The sequence below is a fragment of the Hypanus sabinus genome, chromosome 27 (genome assembly GCF_030144855.1).
Source record: "Hypanus sabinus isolate sHypSab1 chromosome 27, sHypSab1.hap1, whole genome shotgun sequence".
Lineage (NCBI taxonomy): Eukaryota > Metazoa > Chordata > Chondrichthyes > Myliobatiformes > Dasyatidae > Hypanus > Hypanus sabinus.
The window spans coordinates 45,711,233-45,731,003 of record NC_082732.1 but is presented as its reverse complement, the minus strand read 5'-3'; the positions used below and the strand labels follow the sequence as shown (position 1 = coordinate 45,731,003).

At 39.3% G+C, this 19,771-nt stretch overlaps 1 protein-coding gene across 3 annotated transcripts; it reads right to left on the bottom strand.

Moving 5' to 3' along the window:
- Nucleotides 1–601: 601 nt before the first annotated feature.
- On the bottom strand, nt 602–18,447 carry LOC132382291 (cyclin-L1-like). Of its 3 annotated transcripts, XM_059952400.1 has the most exons (11): nt 18,198–18,447; nt 16,248–16,322; nt 13,817–13,926; nt 12,707–12,827; nt 10,372–10,436; nt 7,926–8,025; nt 7,197–7,301; nt 6,945–7,086; nt 4,269–4,389; nt 3,396–3,488; nt 602–1,905 (listed from the first exon to the last, which is right to left on the bottom strand). In XM_059952400.1, exons 1-11 carry the CDS (start codon nt 18,396–18,398, stop codon nt 1,539–1,541), a joined length of 1,500 nt encoding a protein of 499 aa, XP_059808383.1. In that variant the 5' UTR covers nt 18,399–18,447; the 3' UTR covers nt 602–1,538. The 3 variants fall into 3 exon arrangements, with proteins under 3 accessions (XP_059808383.1, XP_059808384.1, XP_059808385.1); XM_059952401.1 differs by lacking the exons at nt 10,372–10,436; nt 12,707–12,827; nt 13,817–13,926; nt 16,248–16,322; nt 18,198–18,447 and adding an exon at nt 9,681–9,694 and having other exon boundaries at nt 604–1,905; XM_059952402.1 differs by lacking the exons at nt 10,372–10,436; nt 12,707–12,827; nt 13,817–13,926; nt 16,248–16,322; nt 18,198–18,447 and adding an exon at nt 9,556–9,612 and having other exon boundaries at nt 604–1,905.
- Nucleotides 18,448–19,771: the final 1,324 nt, after the last annotated feature.

Sequence of the window (19,771 nt, the reverse complement as noted above, 5' to 3'; positions counted from 1 at the left end):
ACTGACCAATTATTTCCCAAAGCAACAGGGAGCCGCAGCACAGACGTAAAAGAGCCTCATGTGGCTCCGGAGCCGCGGGTTGCCGACCCCCGGCTTAGGGGAACATCTTCACTCAATGATGTGAATGTGGAAAGAGCTGCCATCTGACGTGGTAAATGTGGGCTCACTCTTAAGTTTTAAGAATAAATTAGATAGAGGTCTGGAGGGTTCTGGACTGGGTACAGGTCAATGGGACTAGCGGAATAAAGTTTCGGCAGACTAGAAGGGCTGAATGACCTGTTTTCTGTGCTGTAGTGTTCTATGGTACTCTGTATCCTGATTGAAGACCAGCACATCCTCTGTATCCGTGATGCAACTATATACAGGTTAGTAAGTTATAGACACTGTCAGACAGGAACTGGACAAAATTCAAACTACACAGGCCTTAAATTGTAAAGAAGATATGATTGGAAAACATGTTAATGTCTTCTTGCTATGCAATGATATTCCATCATCTACCATGCAGGACTTGTTAGTTCTTTGAAGGCTGCAACATGTCCAGGCTGAAGTAATGGTCGTGAGCATAAACTGGTACAACTTCAATGCACTCAACTGTTTCTTGTTAAAAAATTTATTTACAGTATATGCATATTCAAATCCCAATCATAACTCATTAAACCTGCATATCCAAGGCACATGTATGTTCACTGAACCACATTGAGGTTTATGTACAGTACTTCCTGGTTCAGCACCTTATTTCATTAACTGAACATATACACTTGAATAGACAATTATCAGCAATGAATAACCAAAGTCTTCAAACAAAATCTCTTTACAACTTACAAGTAACCATACTTGGATACATTATTTCTCAAAGAAAAATATTAAGGTATTTTATACAACTATAAACAGCATGGCTACTAAAAAATATTTATATATGCAGCAGCAATGAGAAGCAGCCATGGATTTTTAAAAAAAAATGTAACAGCAATCAAAATAGATGGGACTCAGTACAAGATAACAGAAAGTATTCAATCACACATCCAAAGGGAATTTTAAATAAAACGTTCTGCAACATGAAACTGGCACCTGATAGGGCACCCCTTAAAGTGCCAACAATGAGCCACAGAACTCTCTTCTCCCTCCCCCCACTCCATCCCAATTCAAAACCATGCACATACATGCCCATTCATGACCTCAGAAATCCAAGATGATTTCAAAATTACATTTAACAGCTGCAAATAATAATAAATAAACCTTGAAATAACGCAAGACTGTAAACCTGTACATCACGTAAGTTTCAGAAAATTTAGTATGAAAGTTACCAACTCTGGGTGAGATGCTGTCAAAAATCAGCGAGCACATCAGCAAGGGCCACTACATCTGCCATGGGAAAACTCAAAAACTAGCAGTGCAATTTACAAACTAAACCATTCAAATCTCTTCAACAAAGTTCAGAGACTGCATTTAAATCCAAGAGTAACTACAAAGTTACAGGTTGTGTCCATCACCCCCTGTTCCTATTGTGACTAGAATGACTGTTACACAGGCTGAGCTTGTCACCGCCTGTGTCTGTTGTGACTGGAGTGACTGTTGTGATGCTTTGTGGATCTTTCATAGGACCGGGATTGATCATGCCTTCGCTCCCTGTGATGGCTTCTACTTTCTTTGTGTTTCCGAGGAAAATCCAAACGCTCTCTCGACCTGCTTCTGGATCGCGACAAACTTTTGCTGTAGCTCCTGCTATGTGATCGCCTGCGTTTGTGGGAATTATATTTGTATTCTCGCATATTGTCATATTCCTTGGCCTTCTGCCTGCCAATGCAAGGCGAGTTTCGTTTGTGTCGTTGTGGAGGGGAATCACTGCGGCTTCTTGAATGGCTGTGGGATCGAGAACTGTTAGATCCAGAGCGACTTCTTGTTCTTCTGTAGACAAAAGAAATTTGTTAAACGAAGAGACCCAGAACAGTCTACCCACACAACATAAATATATGAATTTAATATGAACAGAAAAAAATTACTTCACAGTAGCCCAGTGAAGTTAACTGCAGTACCAATGGCACAGTCAATGCATAACAATGATATGTAATGACAGCACAACCAACCAGTTCATACAACCATGTAAACTTTCTCCTGAAATCTGAACTTTTGTTTTAAATTTACATGAAGTTGCAATCCTTCAGTTCTGTAACGCTTACAAATCCCTAATGGAGTGAAGTTGCATGTTCTAAATCATACCAAGTATAAACACAATATAGTATGTCCTTCAGAAGCTAGGAATGAATACTCGATATTCCTGCTTTCAAAATGTTATTTCCTGCTGCTAGGGAGTGCCCAGAGAATGCTTGTGTGCCATATAGACAGTAGGATTAAAGAGAACCCAGAGACAATCCATACATACATCCAGAGCAAGAGTATAACTACGGAGAGGTTTTGGGTAGGATCCTAAGTGAGTACTTAAGCAGGACATGGAGGGTGGTGAGTAAGTGTAGAGTGTGCTAATTTGAGGACATTTTGGGATAAAGAAGCAGGTAGTGTTGATTCTCTTAAAGACCAAGTCTCCAGGGGCTGATGGGGTAATACCCCAGGTATTGAGAGGCCTTGACCAGCATATTCAAGTCCTTTGTCGTCACGATGTCCAGATGAGCAGCTAATGTTGTCATATTATATGAAAAGGGAAACAAGGATAATCCTTAAAACAATATATTGGTGAGGCCATTGTGGTACAGAAGTTACTGGACAGGATTCTTAGAATGGGCTTTGAGCAATTGGAAAACTGTGGACTAATTAGGGACCGTCAGCATAGCATTGTATGGGACAAGTCCATTTCTTAAATATTGATTTGAGTTTTGAAGAAGGAGATTACTGACTGTAGATTTTAAAAATTTAAGATCATTCCATACAGAGCAACTGAACAGCTATCCAATTGACCTTGATCAAATCGAGTAGAAACTTTACATTCACAAGCCAAACCACTGGCCCTTGTCGCAACCACTTACTTATATCAACCTACAAAATGACAAACTATTCAGTGGGATTCCCCACAGAAGGAAGGAATTTAACCATTTCTTGATGCTGCAGCACAGGCCAAGACAAACTCATGGATAGATGGTGCCAAAGGAAAAATCAGTCAAGCTCAATTCTGAGGGAACGTGCTAATTGAAAAATCGATATATTACGCACAAGCATTCAATTCAACAATAAACCTAAGTGATTGTTCTGCTATTGTGTAGACCAGGATACAACAGAACCAACGGTATTTCCAGAGTCAAAATACCTTGTCAAACATAAAACACTGTCCTAAGAGATTGCCTGTACTAAGAATGCATCACTTTCCTTATTCAAGTAATCCCTTAGGCAACCAAAAGTTGTCTAATCACAGAACTTGCTAAATAGAGTTCAATATTTAAACTCACCGCCTCCTAGGGGAATGTGACCTCGAGCGAGATCTTGAGTAACTACGCTCTTTGCTTCTGCTTCTACTTCGGCTGCTCTTCCCCTTTTGAACACTAGAAACACAAAATTACCTTTGTAACTGTCAAGCAGGAGACTGCATTCAGAGCAACATATTGACTGAAATCTGTTGAGAGAATACTTTCAGGGTAGTGAATTTTTATGAAAGCTACAATAGGTTTGTACAAGGAGCAATTTTAATATTAGATAGATACTTTAGTGATCTCAAAGGAAATTACAGTGTCACAGTAGCATTATGTGCAGATATACAATTATTAGAAGAAAGTAAGTTACCTTGAACAATATGACAGATAGTCATCACTTTCCCAGCTATAGGTTGACTCATTATCGAGACTAATGGCCAAAGGTAAGAATGACCTCATACAGCGCTCTTTGGAGCAGCACAGTTGTCTTAGTCTGTTACTAAAAGTGCTCCTCTGTTTGGCCAAGGTGGCATGCAGAAGATGAGAAACATTGTCCAGAATTGTTACAGATTTTCTGTAGTCCTTTGTTCTACCACAGCCTCCGGTGTATCCAGTTTGACTCCTATAATAGAGCCAGCCTGTCTAATAAGTTTATTTTACCTGTTGGCATTACCCCACACCCCACTGCATAGAAGATTGCACTGGCGACAAAACTGGTAGAACATGTGAAGGAGAGGTGACTCTGGCCCTTCTTGTACACAGCCCATGTGTTGGTGCTCCACTCAAGTTTGACATTCAGGAACACCCCTAGGTACTTGTAGGTCCTCACCATCAATAGTAACAGGAAGCAGTGCAGGCCCATCACCCTCTCCTTTGTAATATTCAAATATATCAACAGTTGATCTTGCTCACCCATTTAATGGACTAGTAGATCGAGGCCACTTTTCCTCCTCATCTAGTTTTCTTCTAGCATTTTTCATTGCCTGAATAGACAGTGGTGAAGGTTTCTCTAACTTCCCGTCCTTTGGAGACTCTGAAAAGAATTGAGTGGAAAAGTGATCAAATCAGAAAGAGAACAGGGACACACCCCTGTTAATCGCTATGCTGCTGATGCATAAGGAAGCCAGTTCCCCCTGAATGGAGTCGGCAACCTCTTACCATTTAAAAATTAACAATAATTAAAAAAGCAAGATGGGAGAAATTAATGGAACTAAAAGGTGTTAAATCCAATGGTACCACTGGATTTTAAAATGGTGATGGAGCTGGTTGTTAGCATCCAAATCTCTCCTCATATTACAATGATAGAGGCAAAACAGTTCTCCAAAATCCCTGATTATTTCCTCCTTTGTATAAGCACATACTCTGTCAATTCCCCCTTTTAAAAAAAGCTATTACTCTAAAAATCCTAACCAGATCACCCTCGATGTCCAAGCTCAACCATGCAATCTCCCCTTGAACGGACAGCGGTGCTAGAAAGTTTGTGAACTCTGAATAAATATGGCCTAAAATGTGATCTCGTCTTCACGCAAGTCCTAAAACTAGATAGGAAGAACCTAATTAAGAAAAACGATCCAATATTACATGTATTTGTTGGAAAAAGTATGTGAACCTTTGCTTTCAGTAACTGGTGTTACCCCATTGTAGAGCAGTTGGTAGGCTTCCTTGCATGAACTGCTTGCTTCAGGTCCTTCCACAGCATCTCTATATTTCAAAATTTGTAATTTCTTATGCTTTAACCATTTTTGGGAGACTGACTTGTCTTTAGGGTTGTCTTGCTGCATGACCCACTTTCTCTTGAGCTGTTTCATGTTGATTTTGCTGCTACAATTCAGAATTCATAGTTCCGTCAATGACGGCAAGTGTCCAGGTCCCGAACCATGGCACTGCCACCACCACGTTTCACAAATAAGATGAAGTTCTTATGCTGGAATGTAGAGTTTACTTTTCGCTAAACATAACACTTCTCACTTCTCATTTAAGCCAAAAACTTCTATTTTGAACTAATCCGTCCACCGAACATTCTTTTAACAGCCTTTTGGCTTATCCACACTGTCTTTAGCAAACTTCAGACAGGTAGCAATGTTCTTCTTGGAGAGTACTGGCTTTTTCCATGCAGTCCTGCCATGCGCACTGTTGTTCAGTGTTTGCCTGATGGTAGACTCATGAACACTGACATTAGCCAATGTAAGAGAGGCCTGTAGCTCCTTAGATGTTACCCTGGGGTTCTTTGTAACCTCTTGGAATATTACACACCCTGCTCTAGGAGTGATTTTTGTTGGTTGACCACTGCTGGTGAGAGTAACAACGGTGTTGAATTCCCTTCATTTGTACACCATCTGCCTGACTATGGATTGGTGGAGCCCAAATTCTTTAGAAATGATTTTGTATCCTTTTAGCACCTGCTGAGCAACAACAACTTTTTTGAGGTCTTCTGAAATCTCCTTTAATCGAGGCATGACACACTTCCAAAAACCTCTGTGGTGAAGATCAGACTTTGATTATGAAGATCCAGGTTTATATTCTTTGGGCAGGGCCTCCTACACTCACACCTGAGTGGAACACCACTCTGAATTCCCCTTTAAATGAACTGATAATCCTAGAGATCTGCAATACTTTTTCCAACAAATACATGTAATAATGGATCGTTTTTCTCAATAAGTAAACAAACAAGTATCATGTTATTTGATTGGGTTCTTTATCTAATTTTAGGCCTTATGTAAAGATCTGATCACATTTTAGGTTATATTTATGCAGTATTAGAGAAAATTCTCAAAGGTTCACAAACATTTTAGCACCACTGTAGTTCTCCAAATTGATCCTACCAGAGATTTAACAAAGGCATATTCCAGATCACAGCAAAGACCACAACTCCCTTAACCCTTGAAGTGTTAATTACATCTGCCATGGAACTTTAGGGCAGATTTTTTTTTGCCATTTAGAAAATACAGTGATGGATTTTGCCAGTGAATGTTGGCAGACCAGAACAGACTTACTGGTAATTATTCATTTAAACATAAGCAACTCTAACATCAATTGTTGAGATTCCAGTACTTACACCATGGAGGGAAAGGAGGAGTGAGAAAAAAAACAGTACACACAAAATGCTAGGGAAACTCAGGTCAGGCAGCATCTACAGAAGGGAATAAATTTTCAAGCCAAAACCCTTCCCATCAGGACTATAAAGGAATGGAGAAGATACCAGAATAAGACAGGGTGGGGGGAGGAGGAGAGAGGACAAGCTAGAAGGTGATAGGTGAAGCCAGGTGGGTGGGGAAGTGGGCATGAAGTCAGAAGCTGGGAGGTGATAAGCAGAAAAGGCAAAGCGCTGGAGAAGAGGAGAATAGGAACTTTTGAATCATGTACAGTGATTCAAGGGGGAGCATGGGGATAAGATTTAAGGCAAAAGGAGAACATAAGAATAAACAGTTTACTTTTAAGATATTAAGCTTTTTGTTATCTTCAGTGGTCCTTCGGCTTCATAAACAATTATCAGGCCAAACACTGAACTAATTTGAATACTACACATTATCACGATAAGTTTAAATGAAGTCAGTCAAGTTACTTTTAGTTCCACAAGAAAGTTCAGACCTGGCTTTGAAGATGGCGAGAAGCCAGTTGGTGCCTCTAGTGCAGGAGCACCATCTGGCAGAAGGCCTTTTGCTTTTGCTTTTGCTTCTTGAAGGGCCACTTTCCGCTTTTCAACTTCACTGTCCAGATGCTCCAGATTTGCCTGCAGCATAGCAGATACCTCAATTTAGTAACAAGTTTCACTCTATTTATCTTCAAAGATAGAAAACCCAATTAGAACCATTCATCAATCTGCATTCAAAAGTTCCAGACCTTTTTCCTGGTGTAGAGCTTTAAGATTTTCACACAGATTTCTCGAATTTCTTCTTCATTTGTTCCAAACAATGAAAACCAATGGGGGCGATTTGGAAGTGGGATCTGAAAAAGATTAAACTAAGTTACATAGCCGTTAAATTAACTTGGCAAAGTTTAATATCCTTAGTACAAATGAATATGCCTATTACAATAATATATCTTAATAGTTCCAGACATTACAATTTTGTACATCAAATCTACACAATCTGCCTTTTATTTTGCATTAACATTGGTATTATCAACTCTGGGGTTCACTTTTATTAAATTCACAATGACTAAACTTAACCAATGTAATCTCATGCTATAAAATTTAAAGACTCCTTTTAAAGTCATGATACATCGCTTTGTATATAGGTAGCACAGGCACTGGCCTCTGAACTATACAAATCACAAGGACCTTGCAGAATTGATGTGAACTATTGGTCTGTACTGGATTAATAAACTGCCATCTCTCGAGTGCAGTGTGATGGAAAAACAAGTGTGGCATTGTTTTGAAAAAGAGTCAAGCCTCCTAACTAACAAACTGGTGTCTTGATTATATTGCCTTCATTTGGTAGCACCAGACTGAGACAGAATGCCTACTTGGCTATGACACTGGATATGGTCAGATAAACTAACTGCTAAAATTAATAAACATGCAAATAACGAATGGTCTACATTTGCAAGGGAAAGTAAATGTTCACTAACCTCAAGTGCCCTCGCAGCCAAGTAGATACACGTGCAAGCAATGGTCTCTGGATGGTATCGGACAAACACATCTGTCCGCAGACTGTCATTCATATAATTCCTGAAATAGATAATAAAAATGTTGTGGCAACCTACCCAATATACTGCTAATTTCTCAGAGCAACTTCTTAAAATCTGAAATTAATGAGCCAAACAGGGTTCAAAATGCTCTATTTTCTGGTACTTCTTTTTAGCTAGACTAACGAGAAAAAGATTCTGAAGAGAAAGAATGCTTTTCAAAGATGCATATTGACTCATTGAAGACACTTGTTTACTCAAAATAACATTACAATACCTCTATGGTCTAGCTCTAAGTTGTTAACAAACTGTACCTTCATCTACCTGACAAAAAAGCAGATTCTTAAACCGCCAATTCAATCTACTCTGTGACATACAATCCTTTAATCCATATGCATTTGCTACACAACAGACTCAAATAATGAATTTTTAAAACGTCAATTAGATATTAAAAAGATTTATCAACAACTTTAAAGTGAAAAAAAACATTTAGATGCATCAAATCACCATATCTTGCATAAAAAAATTGTACTTAAAATTGGTTTCTCCAGAAGTAATTTCGATAATTTAGCAGCTAACCATTTTCAAACTGATATTCAAACCAATTTCCAGAATTAACTACAACTTTGTAACTAAAAATATTAAGGTTAATAAAACCATTGGTCTGTGAAGACCAGGTTCCTCTCTATATTGGGTCCTTTATGAAATGATTACATTGTTTACTAAAACACTGCTATAAATCCTTCTTCTCTAAATTTAACACAAATGCATTTTCCCACAGTCAGATAAGCTACTTAGAAAAAAACCCCTCACATTGCACAAAGCATTTTGAGCCCTGTATGGTTAAAGAACACAAAATAAAAGTAAACTGCAGAGAACCCATTTTAACTTCTCACTGGCCTGCTCTCGTGATAAACCAAAACAACTCAAGACGTACTTAAAAGAATCACATTTATGAAAGTTTAGAGATAATGCTCCATGCTAGGATATCTGAACTTGTCTCCTTGATCACAAATGCATGTAATTTGCAAAACAGAACTTTCCATGCACTGGCATTAAGTACACTAGACAACATTCCAATCAGCTTCTCACATCCGTACAGGGAAAGATTAACATGAACAATAATATTTGGAAATAGTCCTTATCCAATTGTAATGGCCACACGATCAGATTATCATGAAGTGCTCGCCAGTAATCATCACATTTGATCGAAATACTTCGAGAAAGTATGCTGAGTTCTCCCTGGCCTTCTTCAGGAGAAATGGCAGAGAATCATTCTTCTTGGCAGTCCCAGTAATCGTTTCAGTCAAATCAGAAACTGAGAAGCTGCAAGATATCACAGGTGCTGCACAACAGTCAGAACAGTCTCAACAGTCTTTGATTAGGGTTTTCTTCCATTACAGAAATTAATAAAAATTACATTATTGCTTCTAATCAAGATATGTATATATTAAAATTACAAAGAAAACATTACTTCGAAATATTAATATTTTACAATTTATAAAACACAAGATTTTACATTAATTAAATAAATGTTTAACACAAGAAGCAATGGCCAGTTACTATATACCACCTCTCACTAGACAGTCAGCCTTCTTGGAGAAGAACCTGCAATGGATTGGTTCAAAGTGGCAGCCAGTTAGGGCCATCCTGGCATCAAAGTGCTTGGAGGGCAGTTCAGAAGTCTTAGTCACTTACCATCAGGGTCTACCCTTTGATCGAAAGAGTAGAAAAAAAGAGAAGTTAAAATGGGTTCTCAATTAAGCAAATGCTACACCAGCCAAAAAAGACAAGTAAGCAGAAATATGAAATATTATCCAATTAGGATTTTAACATAAATTAGGCAGTATATTTTAAAAGTAAGATTATAACCATATTATTCCCACCTGCACAAGTAACCAAGGCAGCCAAATGCTCAGATTTTTAGAATTAATACCACTGAGTAGATGTCATTACAGGTATATTAGCACACTATTCTTTGATTAACAATTGAACAAGGTTTAATTTGTTTGCATGTGGTAATTTTGGCCTTGGCTTTGTGTCAAGAGAGACTAAAAGATAAAATGCCTCTCCACTCAACAGATTTTCATTTCGTAAATTATTTGGAGCAGCCACCTCAATGCTGTCATGCACCCCACCCACAAGGTTTACAGGTTCTCTAATCCGAGAGACGGCACAATTAAAATAACTTATTTTTATTGGCACAGTGGGGAATGTGGGCAAATGTGGTAGGCAGCACAACTGTATATCTGAAATGAGGTTTGGGAATGCCTGAACCAGGAGCAGTGCACAGTAAACTGCTGCACAGGACAGGAGAGAAGCACATGGATACATATTTCTGCCACTGTCTTCGCTGGTTATCTCACAAAAACAGAGAAAATAAACTTACCATGCAGTCTGGACCAGAGGCCGGTTACGTTCACATTCTAACACCTGAAGGTACATTACGATAATCTGGAAGATACAGGTTTCAGAGTTACAACTGAACCTCAGTCAGCTATTAACAGTGTGGCTGTAAACAACCCAAAACATGATTAACACCAAATATATTTTTCATGAGTTGTTTAGTTTTCTTTCCAGGCAAACAACTGTTGTAGACTGTTTGAATAAAAACAAGAATTATTCCACTCAAGGTATATCTCCAGGACTTTAGTGGAATTAGATGGTTCATCAGTAATCATTAGAACTTGGTCCAAAAGAAATATAGGCAAATATTGTATCTCACACAGTAGTGCAGTTCAATTACAATGGACCACAAATTAAGCAGTAAACACTGCATACCCAATCATTCCAGTCCCTTCCTAACTACAGCCTTGGATATTTACTTCAACTTTTCTCAGTTTGAGAAAGCAAAAACAGGAGTGACAAAAGTTGAGGAAGCGTTTGAAGACCAACTGCACTATGTACTGGGCAGGGATAATTCAAAACAGAGGACAAGGATGACAAGGTCAGGGAATGTTGGATGTAGAGTTACAGTGAATTTAATCAAGGAGAGAAAAGTATATATAGGATTTAGGAAAAGACAGGAGGGGCGGTAGAAATCCTTGGCAAGTAGGATTAAACAGAATCCCAAAGAAGTTTATAATTTATAAAACACAAGATTTTACATTAATTAAATAAATGTTTAACACAAGAAGCAAGAGGCTGCACGGTGAATTGGCAATTTGGGTTCAGAACGGGCTTACCATTAGAAGTCAGAGGGCAGTGGTCGATTCTGGCTGAACATTGGTGAATAGTGGTGTCCTTTAGGGATCCATACTAAGATTTCTGCTGTCTGATAACAGATGAAAGATAGTCTTCCCAAGACTGTCTTCATCTATTGTGTTCCATTTGTTAAAAATTGCTAACCTTAACATATTTAGATGTAAATATATTATAGACAGATGACAATTGATGTGCCATTATATGCTTCTTGTGCCTTGATTAGCTCTTGTTTTAGTGAATGTACTACAGTGAGTCAACCACATCACTTCAGCAGATGCAATGATATTTGTACATGAGTACAGGAATGGAAAGAAAGGGCAAAGGAACCCAAGGACACAAAGAACACTTACTTAACCAATGATCTTCCAATGGTTCTAACTGCTTTTCATTTCACATGTTGCATTTCATTGTTCTGACATCCGACAAAACTCAGTTAAAAGTGTGATGGCGATATATTAATTTCTACAGCATATAACCTGGTGTTTCCGGTGACTAAAACATGGCACTGTCACATCTGATTTTGTAGAGCACGTCGTTGAAATGTAGAAGTAACCACATGTCAAAGTGTACCTATCTCTTAATATTTGCATTCTAACAATAATGAAAGTATTTCAGCTGCGCTGCCTTTTATGCCTCTTTTCAACTTCATTTCAAATCTGGTAACAGAATTAGAGCATATAATCCAACGCATCCATAAAAAAATAAAACTTTTCTCTAATTACCATGATCTGATCCTGTAAAAGGAGAGAAAGCATTCCAATTGTGAAAGAGAGCCAAATGATCCAAAATTCTAAATATTCAACAACAGTCACAGCCTCAATGTAAGGCATTAACCATTCAGGGCAGAAATAAGAAATGCCTTTATCCAGAGGGTAAAGAATCTAGGGACTTCTCCCCAAAGAGGGTTGTAAAGGCTCAATTACAGAAAGGAGTACTGTGATTAACATTATCTACAAAATGGCAGAGATGAAAGAAGCTGCATAACTTGTTTCCAATCTATTCTTACATTCCTTTCCTCAAAACTGCCTCATATGTTGTGCATTTCCAGTTTTAGTATGAAATTTCTGTCATCAGCATCGTTTTATTTTTTAAAATCAAGGACTTTAAAATTACATCCAACACAGACATGTGAAATCTGAAATTAGAAATCAGAAAACAAACAAGACTGCAAACCTTCAGTGCCTCAGTATTACCAATGTGATTAAAATGTTGGGCTGAAGCATATCTGTGGTTTTCCCTTCCAAAGTGCCTAGTAGAACAGCATTCTGACAACATGGTAAAATGTGCATAAGGCTATGAAAATAAATGTAGTAAAATTTGGTCCTGATTAACTGCAACTTCAAACTAAATTAAAAAAAATTAAATGCACACGTCCAAAATGTTGAAAATAAATTATGTCCAGTGCTGAAAATCTTAATGTTAATAAAAGAACACGAGCCAGATCAACTTTGATAATGCAAACTAATATCTGAATAAAAAAAAACATTTTAAATCTCAAATAGCAGATTACATTGACCGACCTTATGTGGATGTTTAACATGAACACAGAATCCCAGCTCCTTTAGCACTCTTCTTTCTGCCTTGATGACCTGGTTCTTTAGGTTGACATAACTTTGGTCCAATGGAAGTGGCACAGGAGGTCTTTACCGTAACAGAAAAACACCAGGTCTGGTTAAATACTGATTCCATGCAAAAACTGTCAATGTTAGTAAAAATCATCCTTGCATGATCATAGTAAACAGAACTTCTGATTTTTGGACAAACTCGTTTAACCTTCAACCCTAATCTTACCTTTTTGAACTTGCACATTTCTGTTGTTCTTTCCCAATATGACGTTACTTCAGGTCAGTTTCAATGATACACCCTTCAGATCGGAAGATTCATTACTGTCCAGCAAAGTAACTTATTGTCATGAACCTTGACTTTATCCAGAAAATGGAACCTCAAGTAGTGCACTTGTTAAGAAAACCATTAAGTTCCCATCTACCCTGCCATGTCCTGTGAGAATTTTGTATGTTTTAGATAAATCAACACTTCTTACATTCTCAATCCCAGAAGCCTGGTCTGCTTACTCTCCCTGAACAATTCCTCCCCTTTGCCACTAATCCTCGGAAAGCTGAGAAAACAGCTTTTGCTTATTTACCTTATGGATAACTGATTGAAGAGACAGAGTATTAAGGTAATCGCCCATTTCAATAATGTGAAAGGAATGAAAGTAGGATCTTCATACTATTACAAAGATGATCACACTGAAAGTGAATTTCCATTCCAGGACAGTTTATTTCATAATGAGGCAGTGATCCATGGTAGTTATTTTACTCTGAAAGATTGGAACTACCTCAATAATTAAATGATGGCAAAAAAGATCTTGCAATCCAAATACACAAGCACAATTATTTTACCTACTAACCACCCCTCAAACCAAAACTGCAACTTTGAACAACTCTAGTTCAGCCTGGTATTTAGAGCCAGAAGATTTTTTTCCTAAATTTATGGTCAAAAGTAAGTTTTCTCCAACTTCAAATAATGCCAAGACTTCTTGAACAGAAGGCAGATGAAGCTTCTTCTACAGCTCACCTGTAATACAATTTTTTTAAATTCTTGGTAATCTATAAATATGCAGAACTTACTTTTTCTCCCTGAGTTTTCGTAAATGATGAAATACATTGATGACATCCCGAATGCGCCGGGGGTCTTCCTCAATTTTTGAAGCCAAGTGAATGCAAGCCATTGATAATATCTGTTGTGGGAGAGAAAACTTATCAGAATACGTTCTTGTTCAATAACAAGATCACGTATTGACTGAATCAATTCACTGACGGTGAATAACAATGGAGTTGGGTCACAAAGTGAACCACAATCACATTCTGAAGCAAAGCATGCTCATGATTCAATAACTCTGAAATCCTGCTACAGCATGCACAATACTGCACAAAACTCCCAAACTAACCCCGGTGACCGTTATGCAAGAAATCTAATGAAGCTGATCCCCTTTTTTTGTTATTTCAGAGTATTAGAATCTTGTGGTGGTTCACACGCAGAATTAAAAGAACACTCTAGATCGGGGGTCGGCAACCCGCGGCTCCGGAGCCACATGTGGCTCTTTTACGTCTGTGCTGCGGCTCCCTGTTGCTTTGGGAAATAATTGGTTGTGGCGACCCTTTTCCTGGCACATCCGAACCGACTCACAATAAGATAGCCTACGGGGGTTTGCGAGCACAGGGCTTTGGAGCCTCTGCGCCATGGGGGGGGGGGGGGGGGGGGGGCAGGTTGAGGGAGGCTTAAAAGTGAGGCTGAAGATTTCGAATAAAGTTTTTTCCCTTCGACTGCAGTTACCGACTCCGTGTCGTAATTTTAGCGCTGCGTGTAGCACACCACTACATGGTCAGTATTTAATTAATATGTATTTTATGTTAGTTTGTTAGTTTTTGAAATGTAAATCTAAATTTGAAGATTATGGTGATCTTGTACATTCTAAATAAGACGTTGTGGCGACCCATTTCCTGACACATCCGAACCGGCTCACAATTAGCCAGCGTTCAGGCTAAGGGAGATAGCCTACGGGGGTTTGTGAGTACGTGTCTTTTGCAGCATCCGCGCCCATGGGGGGCGGGTTGAGGGAGGCTTAAAAGCAAGGCTGTTTAGTTCGAATAAAGCTATCTTTGACTGCAGTTTACTGACTGCGTGTAGCAACCGCTACAACGTGTTTTTATCGCTGGCTGTCCAGAGGGGAGGTGCTGAAACGCTTTGTCGCGCGTCTGGAAGAAGTGAAAACTTTCCTGGGCAGCAAAGGGCTCACCTTTCCTGAGCTGGAACAGTCAGAGTGGCTGGAAAAGCTACACTTCATGGTAGACATGACAGCGCACCTGAACACGCTGAACACAGCTCTTCAAAGGGGTAAGGACGTACAGCCCTGCACATGTTGGAGGATGTTTTGCATTCGAGCGCAAGTTGACGTTGCTTGCCAGAGATTTACAGAAAGGCACAATGTCTCACTTCCCCAATTTGAGAGAGTTCAAACAATGTCACGACATGATAAATTCGGAGTATTTACATTCTGCAATCATCGCAATGCAAACATCGTTTGGGAAACGCTTCTGTGAGTTCAGAGAGGAAAAAAACACATTATCCTTCCCGGTCACTCCCCTAAGCATCGATCCATCCCTACTGAATACGACTGCATTGTCAGGTGTGAGTCAACCTGAAGAAGTATGATAAATATTTTAATTGCCTATTATTTTACGTATATTCATATGTTTTCATTGTTCAGTGAAATAGTCCTTTTATTTTTCAGGTTGACAGCTGGCTGACGTTATTTTTGGTTTGCTGCTGGCGGCAAATTTAAGTTTGGCGTTTTTCATAAATACAAGAAGGACTCAAATAGACATTGAGTATTTTACTTAAAAGTAACCTTCAACCCAACGTCTTTTTTTCGGAGTTCACAATGTTTTTGTTGCATGCAGAAATGTAATTTCGTTTTCTCTGCAGGAGTTCATCAATTTCATAAATGCAACACATTATAGTTTATTTATACATAGCATAAAGGCAAAACAAAACGTTGTATGCAGTGTTATTTCATTTTAAATGTCAAACGGGTTTTGCGGCTCCCAGTGTTTTCTTTTCTGTGGGAAACGGGTCCAAGTGGCTCTTTCAGTGGTAAAGGTTGCTGACCCCTGCTCTAGATAAAGAGTCTCAAGCCAAAACATCAAACATCCATTTCCACCACAGATGCCGCCTGGCGCACAGAATTCCTCCAGCCTCGGGTCTCTTGCGTCCCAAAAAAAGGATATTTACTGGGTTGACAACTAAATAGTTAAACAGAATTTGTGCACACATTCAAATTCTTGTCAAGAGAACCTTAAAAAGGATAGAACAAATTTAGCCATAGGAAAAGGGCAAACATTCTCCTGAACAATTAGGCACAGCAAGTATCTGACCAATGCATATCCTTCACATTATCCAGGCAACAATAAGGTTTACAGGAACACTGATACATCTTTGTAATTATTGCCGAGTATCTTTTTGTAATCAGGTTACATGCATAATTGTTTTAATTCTTACCTCCATGGAATGTTTCACAAAAGATTTTGAATAGAAGAACCGCTGAAATAAAACTTGCCCAGTTGCCATTGCCACCTAAATCAATGTGAAGTATGTAGTTACACAACAAATCCACACTGCCTTCAGCTTTTATTCAACAAAACCAATAATAAATGAACAGTAACAAAATCAACCAAAATCCCACCCACAGGTATTGAAAAATTAAATATCATGCACTAACTGACTGAAAGCCAATGGATTTTCTCAAACTGTCAATAAAATCACTAGTATAGTTCAGGAAATCAAAACTACCATCTCTAACTCCATGGCCTCCATTAGACCATGCAATATCAAACTAAAATTTCCAACAAATTTCAATTGAATGCAGAGTTCAGCAAAAAGTCCCAAATTAGACAATGACCAAAAGTGAAGTCTCCCCAGGGAACAAGGTCCAAAACTAGATTGGTATAGGAGGCATAAGGTGATGGATGTGGGTTATTTTGCATGGGGAAAAGTTGGTATTGGGGTCCTTTGACATACATCGATGATCAAGATGTGAATGGAGGATAGCATGAAAGGCAGTCATCAGTTTTTTTTAAAAAGTAAAGAGATGCTGAGATAGGAAGAGTAATCAGAACTACTGAAGGTTCTGGACTACGGATGCTGCTTGACCACGAGTATCTTATTTTAGATTTGGAGTATTCAGAGTGTTTACAGTAGAAGGATTATTAAAAAAGTAAATAAGAGAGGAATGGATCCGGTTAGAACTGGCTAACTAGTTACATAATTGGCTTGATGGTAGTAAACAGAGATTGATGCTGGAATGTTTCAGGGGCTGGTGCCAGGCCCATTGTTGCTTGTCATCCATATTAATGAGAGAGGTAAGAACGTATGAGGTATAGTTGGTTCGTTTGGAGATGACACAGAAGTAGGTGGTATTGTGAATAATGAAGGTTATCAAAAACGTCAGAGGGATCTTGATCAGCGGTGTAAGTGGACTGAGGAATGGCGAATGGAATTTAATCAAAGTGCGAGGTGTTGCATTTTGGAAAGTCAAATCCACCTAGGACTTTCACTATGAACGGCAGAAACTTGGGAAGTGTTGTACTATAGAGGAGGGTGTGAGTACAAGTCACATATAGACAGGGTGGTGCAGAAGGCTTTTGGCACGCTGGCCGATATCAGTCAGGGCATTGTGAAGAGAAGTTGAGAGGTGATGGTGAGGCTGCACTTGGGAGTATTGTGTTCAGTCTTTGTTGTGTTATAACAAATATGTTATCAAACTGAGAAATGTAAAGATTTACAAGGATTCCAACAGGACTTAAGAGACTGAATTATGATGATAAATTGTACAGAGTGGGATTTTGTTCCTTTTGAGTGCACGAGACTGAGAGGTGATCTTATTAAAATCAAGAAAAGCAGATTGGGTGAATGAACTCAACCCTGAAGTTGGGGGATCAAAAGCACAGGTTTAATGTGAGAGGGGAAAGATTTAATAAAAACCTGAGAGGCAACTATTTTTATTTACCACAAAGGTGGTATCTCTGTGGCACGAGCTACCGGAGGTGGTGGTTGAGGCAAGTACAATAGCAAATTTTAACAGAATTGTAGGAGTAGATGGATTAGAAAGCTTTAGAAGATTATGGACCAAATACTGGCAAATGGGACAGCACAGATCAATTAGGCAAAAGGGCCCGTTTCTATGCTCTACGATTCTTTGGCAATTAAGCCTACAATTCGGCTCCCATGTCTTATGAGATATTTATATTACAGCGCACCTAAGCTTGGTAAAACCAAAGAGTACTGGCGATGGGGGATGGGGCCCCGCCTCACCCCACCCACGCCATCGCTGCCCTCTAACACCCTTAGCGAACTCAACCCCACTATCCTCTGTCGACTGTCCCCCAATCTCCTCTCGATTCCGTCTTTTCGATGCTTTCCCCGCCCAGCTCCTCATCCGCCGCGGCCTACCTGAGGTAGTTTAAGCAAAATGCCGGCGGCCTGGATTAACTCGCATCCCACTATTCGTAGGTCGGTTTCCACCTCAGGATCCAGCCCATCCGTCACCGAGGCCGTTAAAGAGAGTTTTTCTTCCGAGATGAGGCAGTTTTCCAGAGTGAGGGCGATGCTGGAGTATAACTTATCACCGATAAGAATCCCACCCGCCGCCATCTTCTACTTCTCCCCGATCCTCGCGCCTTCCCGCAGCCTCGCAGACAGGAAGTTCCGCCCACGGCGTCAATTCTATTGGTCCCTCCCTCAGCGTCTTCCGGCCTTTGTCCAGAGACTGGGCGCTGAACGGCGCACACAGCTGTCGATCACGGATCTATCTGCCTCCGCACATTCGTCCCGTGACGTCACGGTGATTTCGCGTACGTCTTCGAATTTTTAATGAAACATATTTTACAGTATATTTCTCGAAACTGAAAAGTTAGGAAAGTCTGTAGTAAATCATGTTTCCGAGGTAAAGAAGATAAAGTGATATAAAGTAGCGCCGTTTAATAAGAATCAGGCGCCGGTGTTGTCCGTCCATCCTTGTCATTGTTTCCGTTGCTGAAATTCCTCTTCACCGTCGCCCTGGCTGATAGGAGTCCTGATGAAGGTCTCGATCCTTTATATTTCTCCGTAGATGCAGCCGGACCTCCGGCATTTGGCGTGTTATCTACCACTTTATAATATATACACCACATGTACAAAAAGGTGCTGGAAAAAGTAACATCATGAAGAATCCCACACACCCTGCTCCTGGTCTGTTGGTGCCACTCCTATAAGGGACGGGGTTACGTAGGACCCCCAGACTCAAAAACCTACTTTCCCTAAGCAGTAAGGCTGATCACCACCTTCACAAACTAACCCACTACCACTTCCTGTCAGAATCACTTTATGTAAAGACACTCGTGCCTAGTGTCAATTTATGGGCATACTACCAATCTATATATATGTCACCTTTTATGTATTTATATTTATTGAATTTAAAAAAAAATACCGTATTCTTTATCTTACTGTATTTTTTGTGCTGCATTGGATCCAGAGTTACACTTGTATCAGTTACTGGAAATCAAAAGTGCAAGGTAAGTTTATTATCAAAGTTCATATATATGTCACCATATATAACCCTGAGATTCATTTTCTTGTGAGCAATCACAGTAAGTACAAAAAACAAAATAGAATAAGTGAAAGACCTCACCCAACAGGACCAACGACAACCAGTCTACAAAAACAAAACAAAACTGCAATAAACAATCTTTGTGTGAAAATTTGCCCCTCACGCTTTTACTTTTTTTCTCCCCATTCATCCTGATCTTGTGGACTGGAATTTCAGACTCATACCCTGTGAACAAGACTAAGTATCTACTCTTTCCCTCAAAATCTTATAAGCCTCTATACTTGATCCTTTGGCTTCCTACACTGCGATGAGAAAAAGCCTAGCCTACTCAATCTGTCCTTATAACTAAAGCACCGCTGTTCCAGGTAACATCCTGGTGTATCTTTTTTGAACTCTCTAATCCTACTCCATCCTTCCTTTAGGGTGGTGACCAGAACTG

Excerpts from the sequence above, each read along its gene's own strand:
- LOC132382291 (XM_059952400.1), bottom strand. The coding sequence starts at position 18,398 with ATGGCGGCGGGTGGGATTCTTATCGGTGATAAGTTATACTCCAGCATC. Across the intron at positions 10,437-12,706 it reads ATGTTAAACATCCACATAAG|ATTATCGTAATGTACCTTCA; the intron begins GTCGGTCAATGT and ends TGTATCTTCCAG. Across the intron at positions 3,489-4,268 it reads TCTACTAGTCCATTAAATGG|TGTTCAAAAGGGGAAGAGCA; the intron begins GTGAGCAAGATC and ends TTGTGTTTCTAG.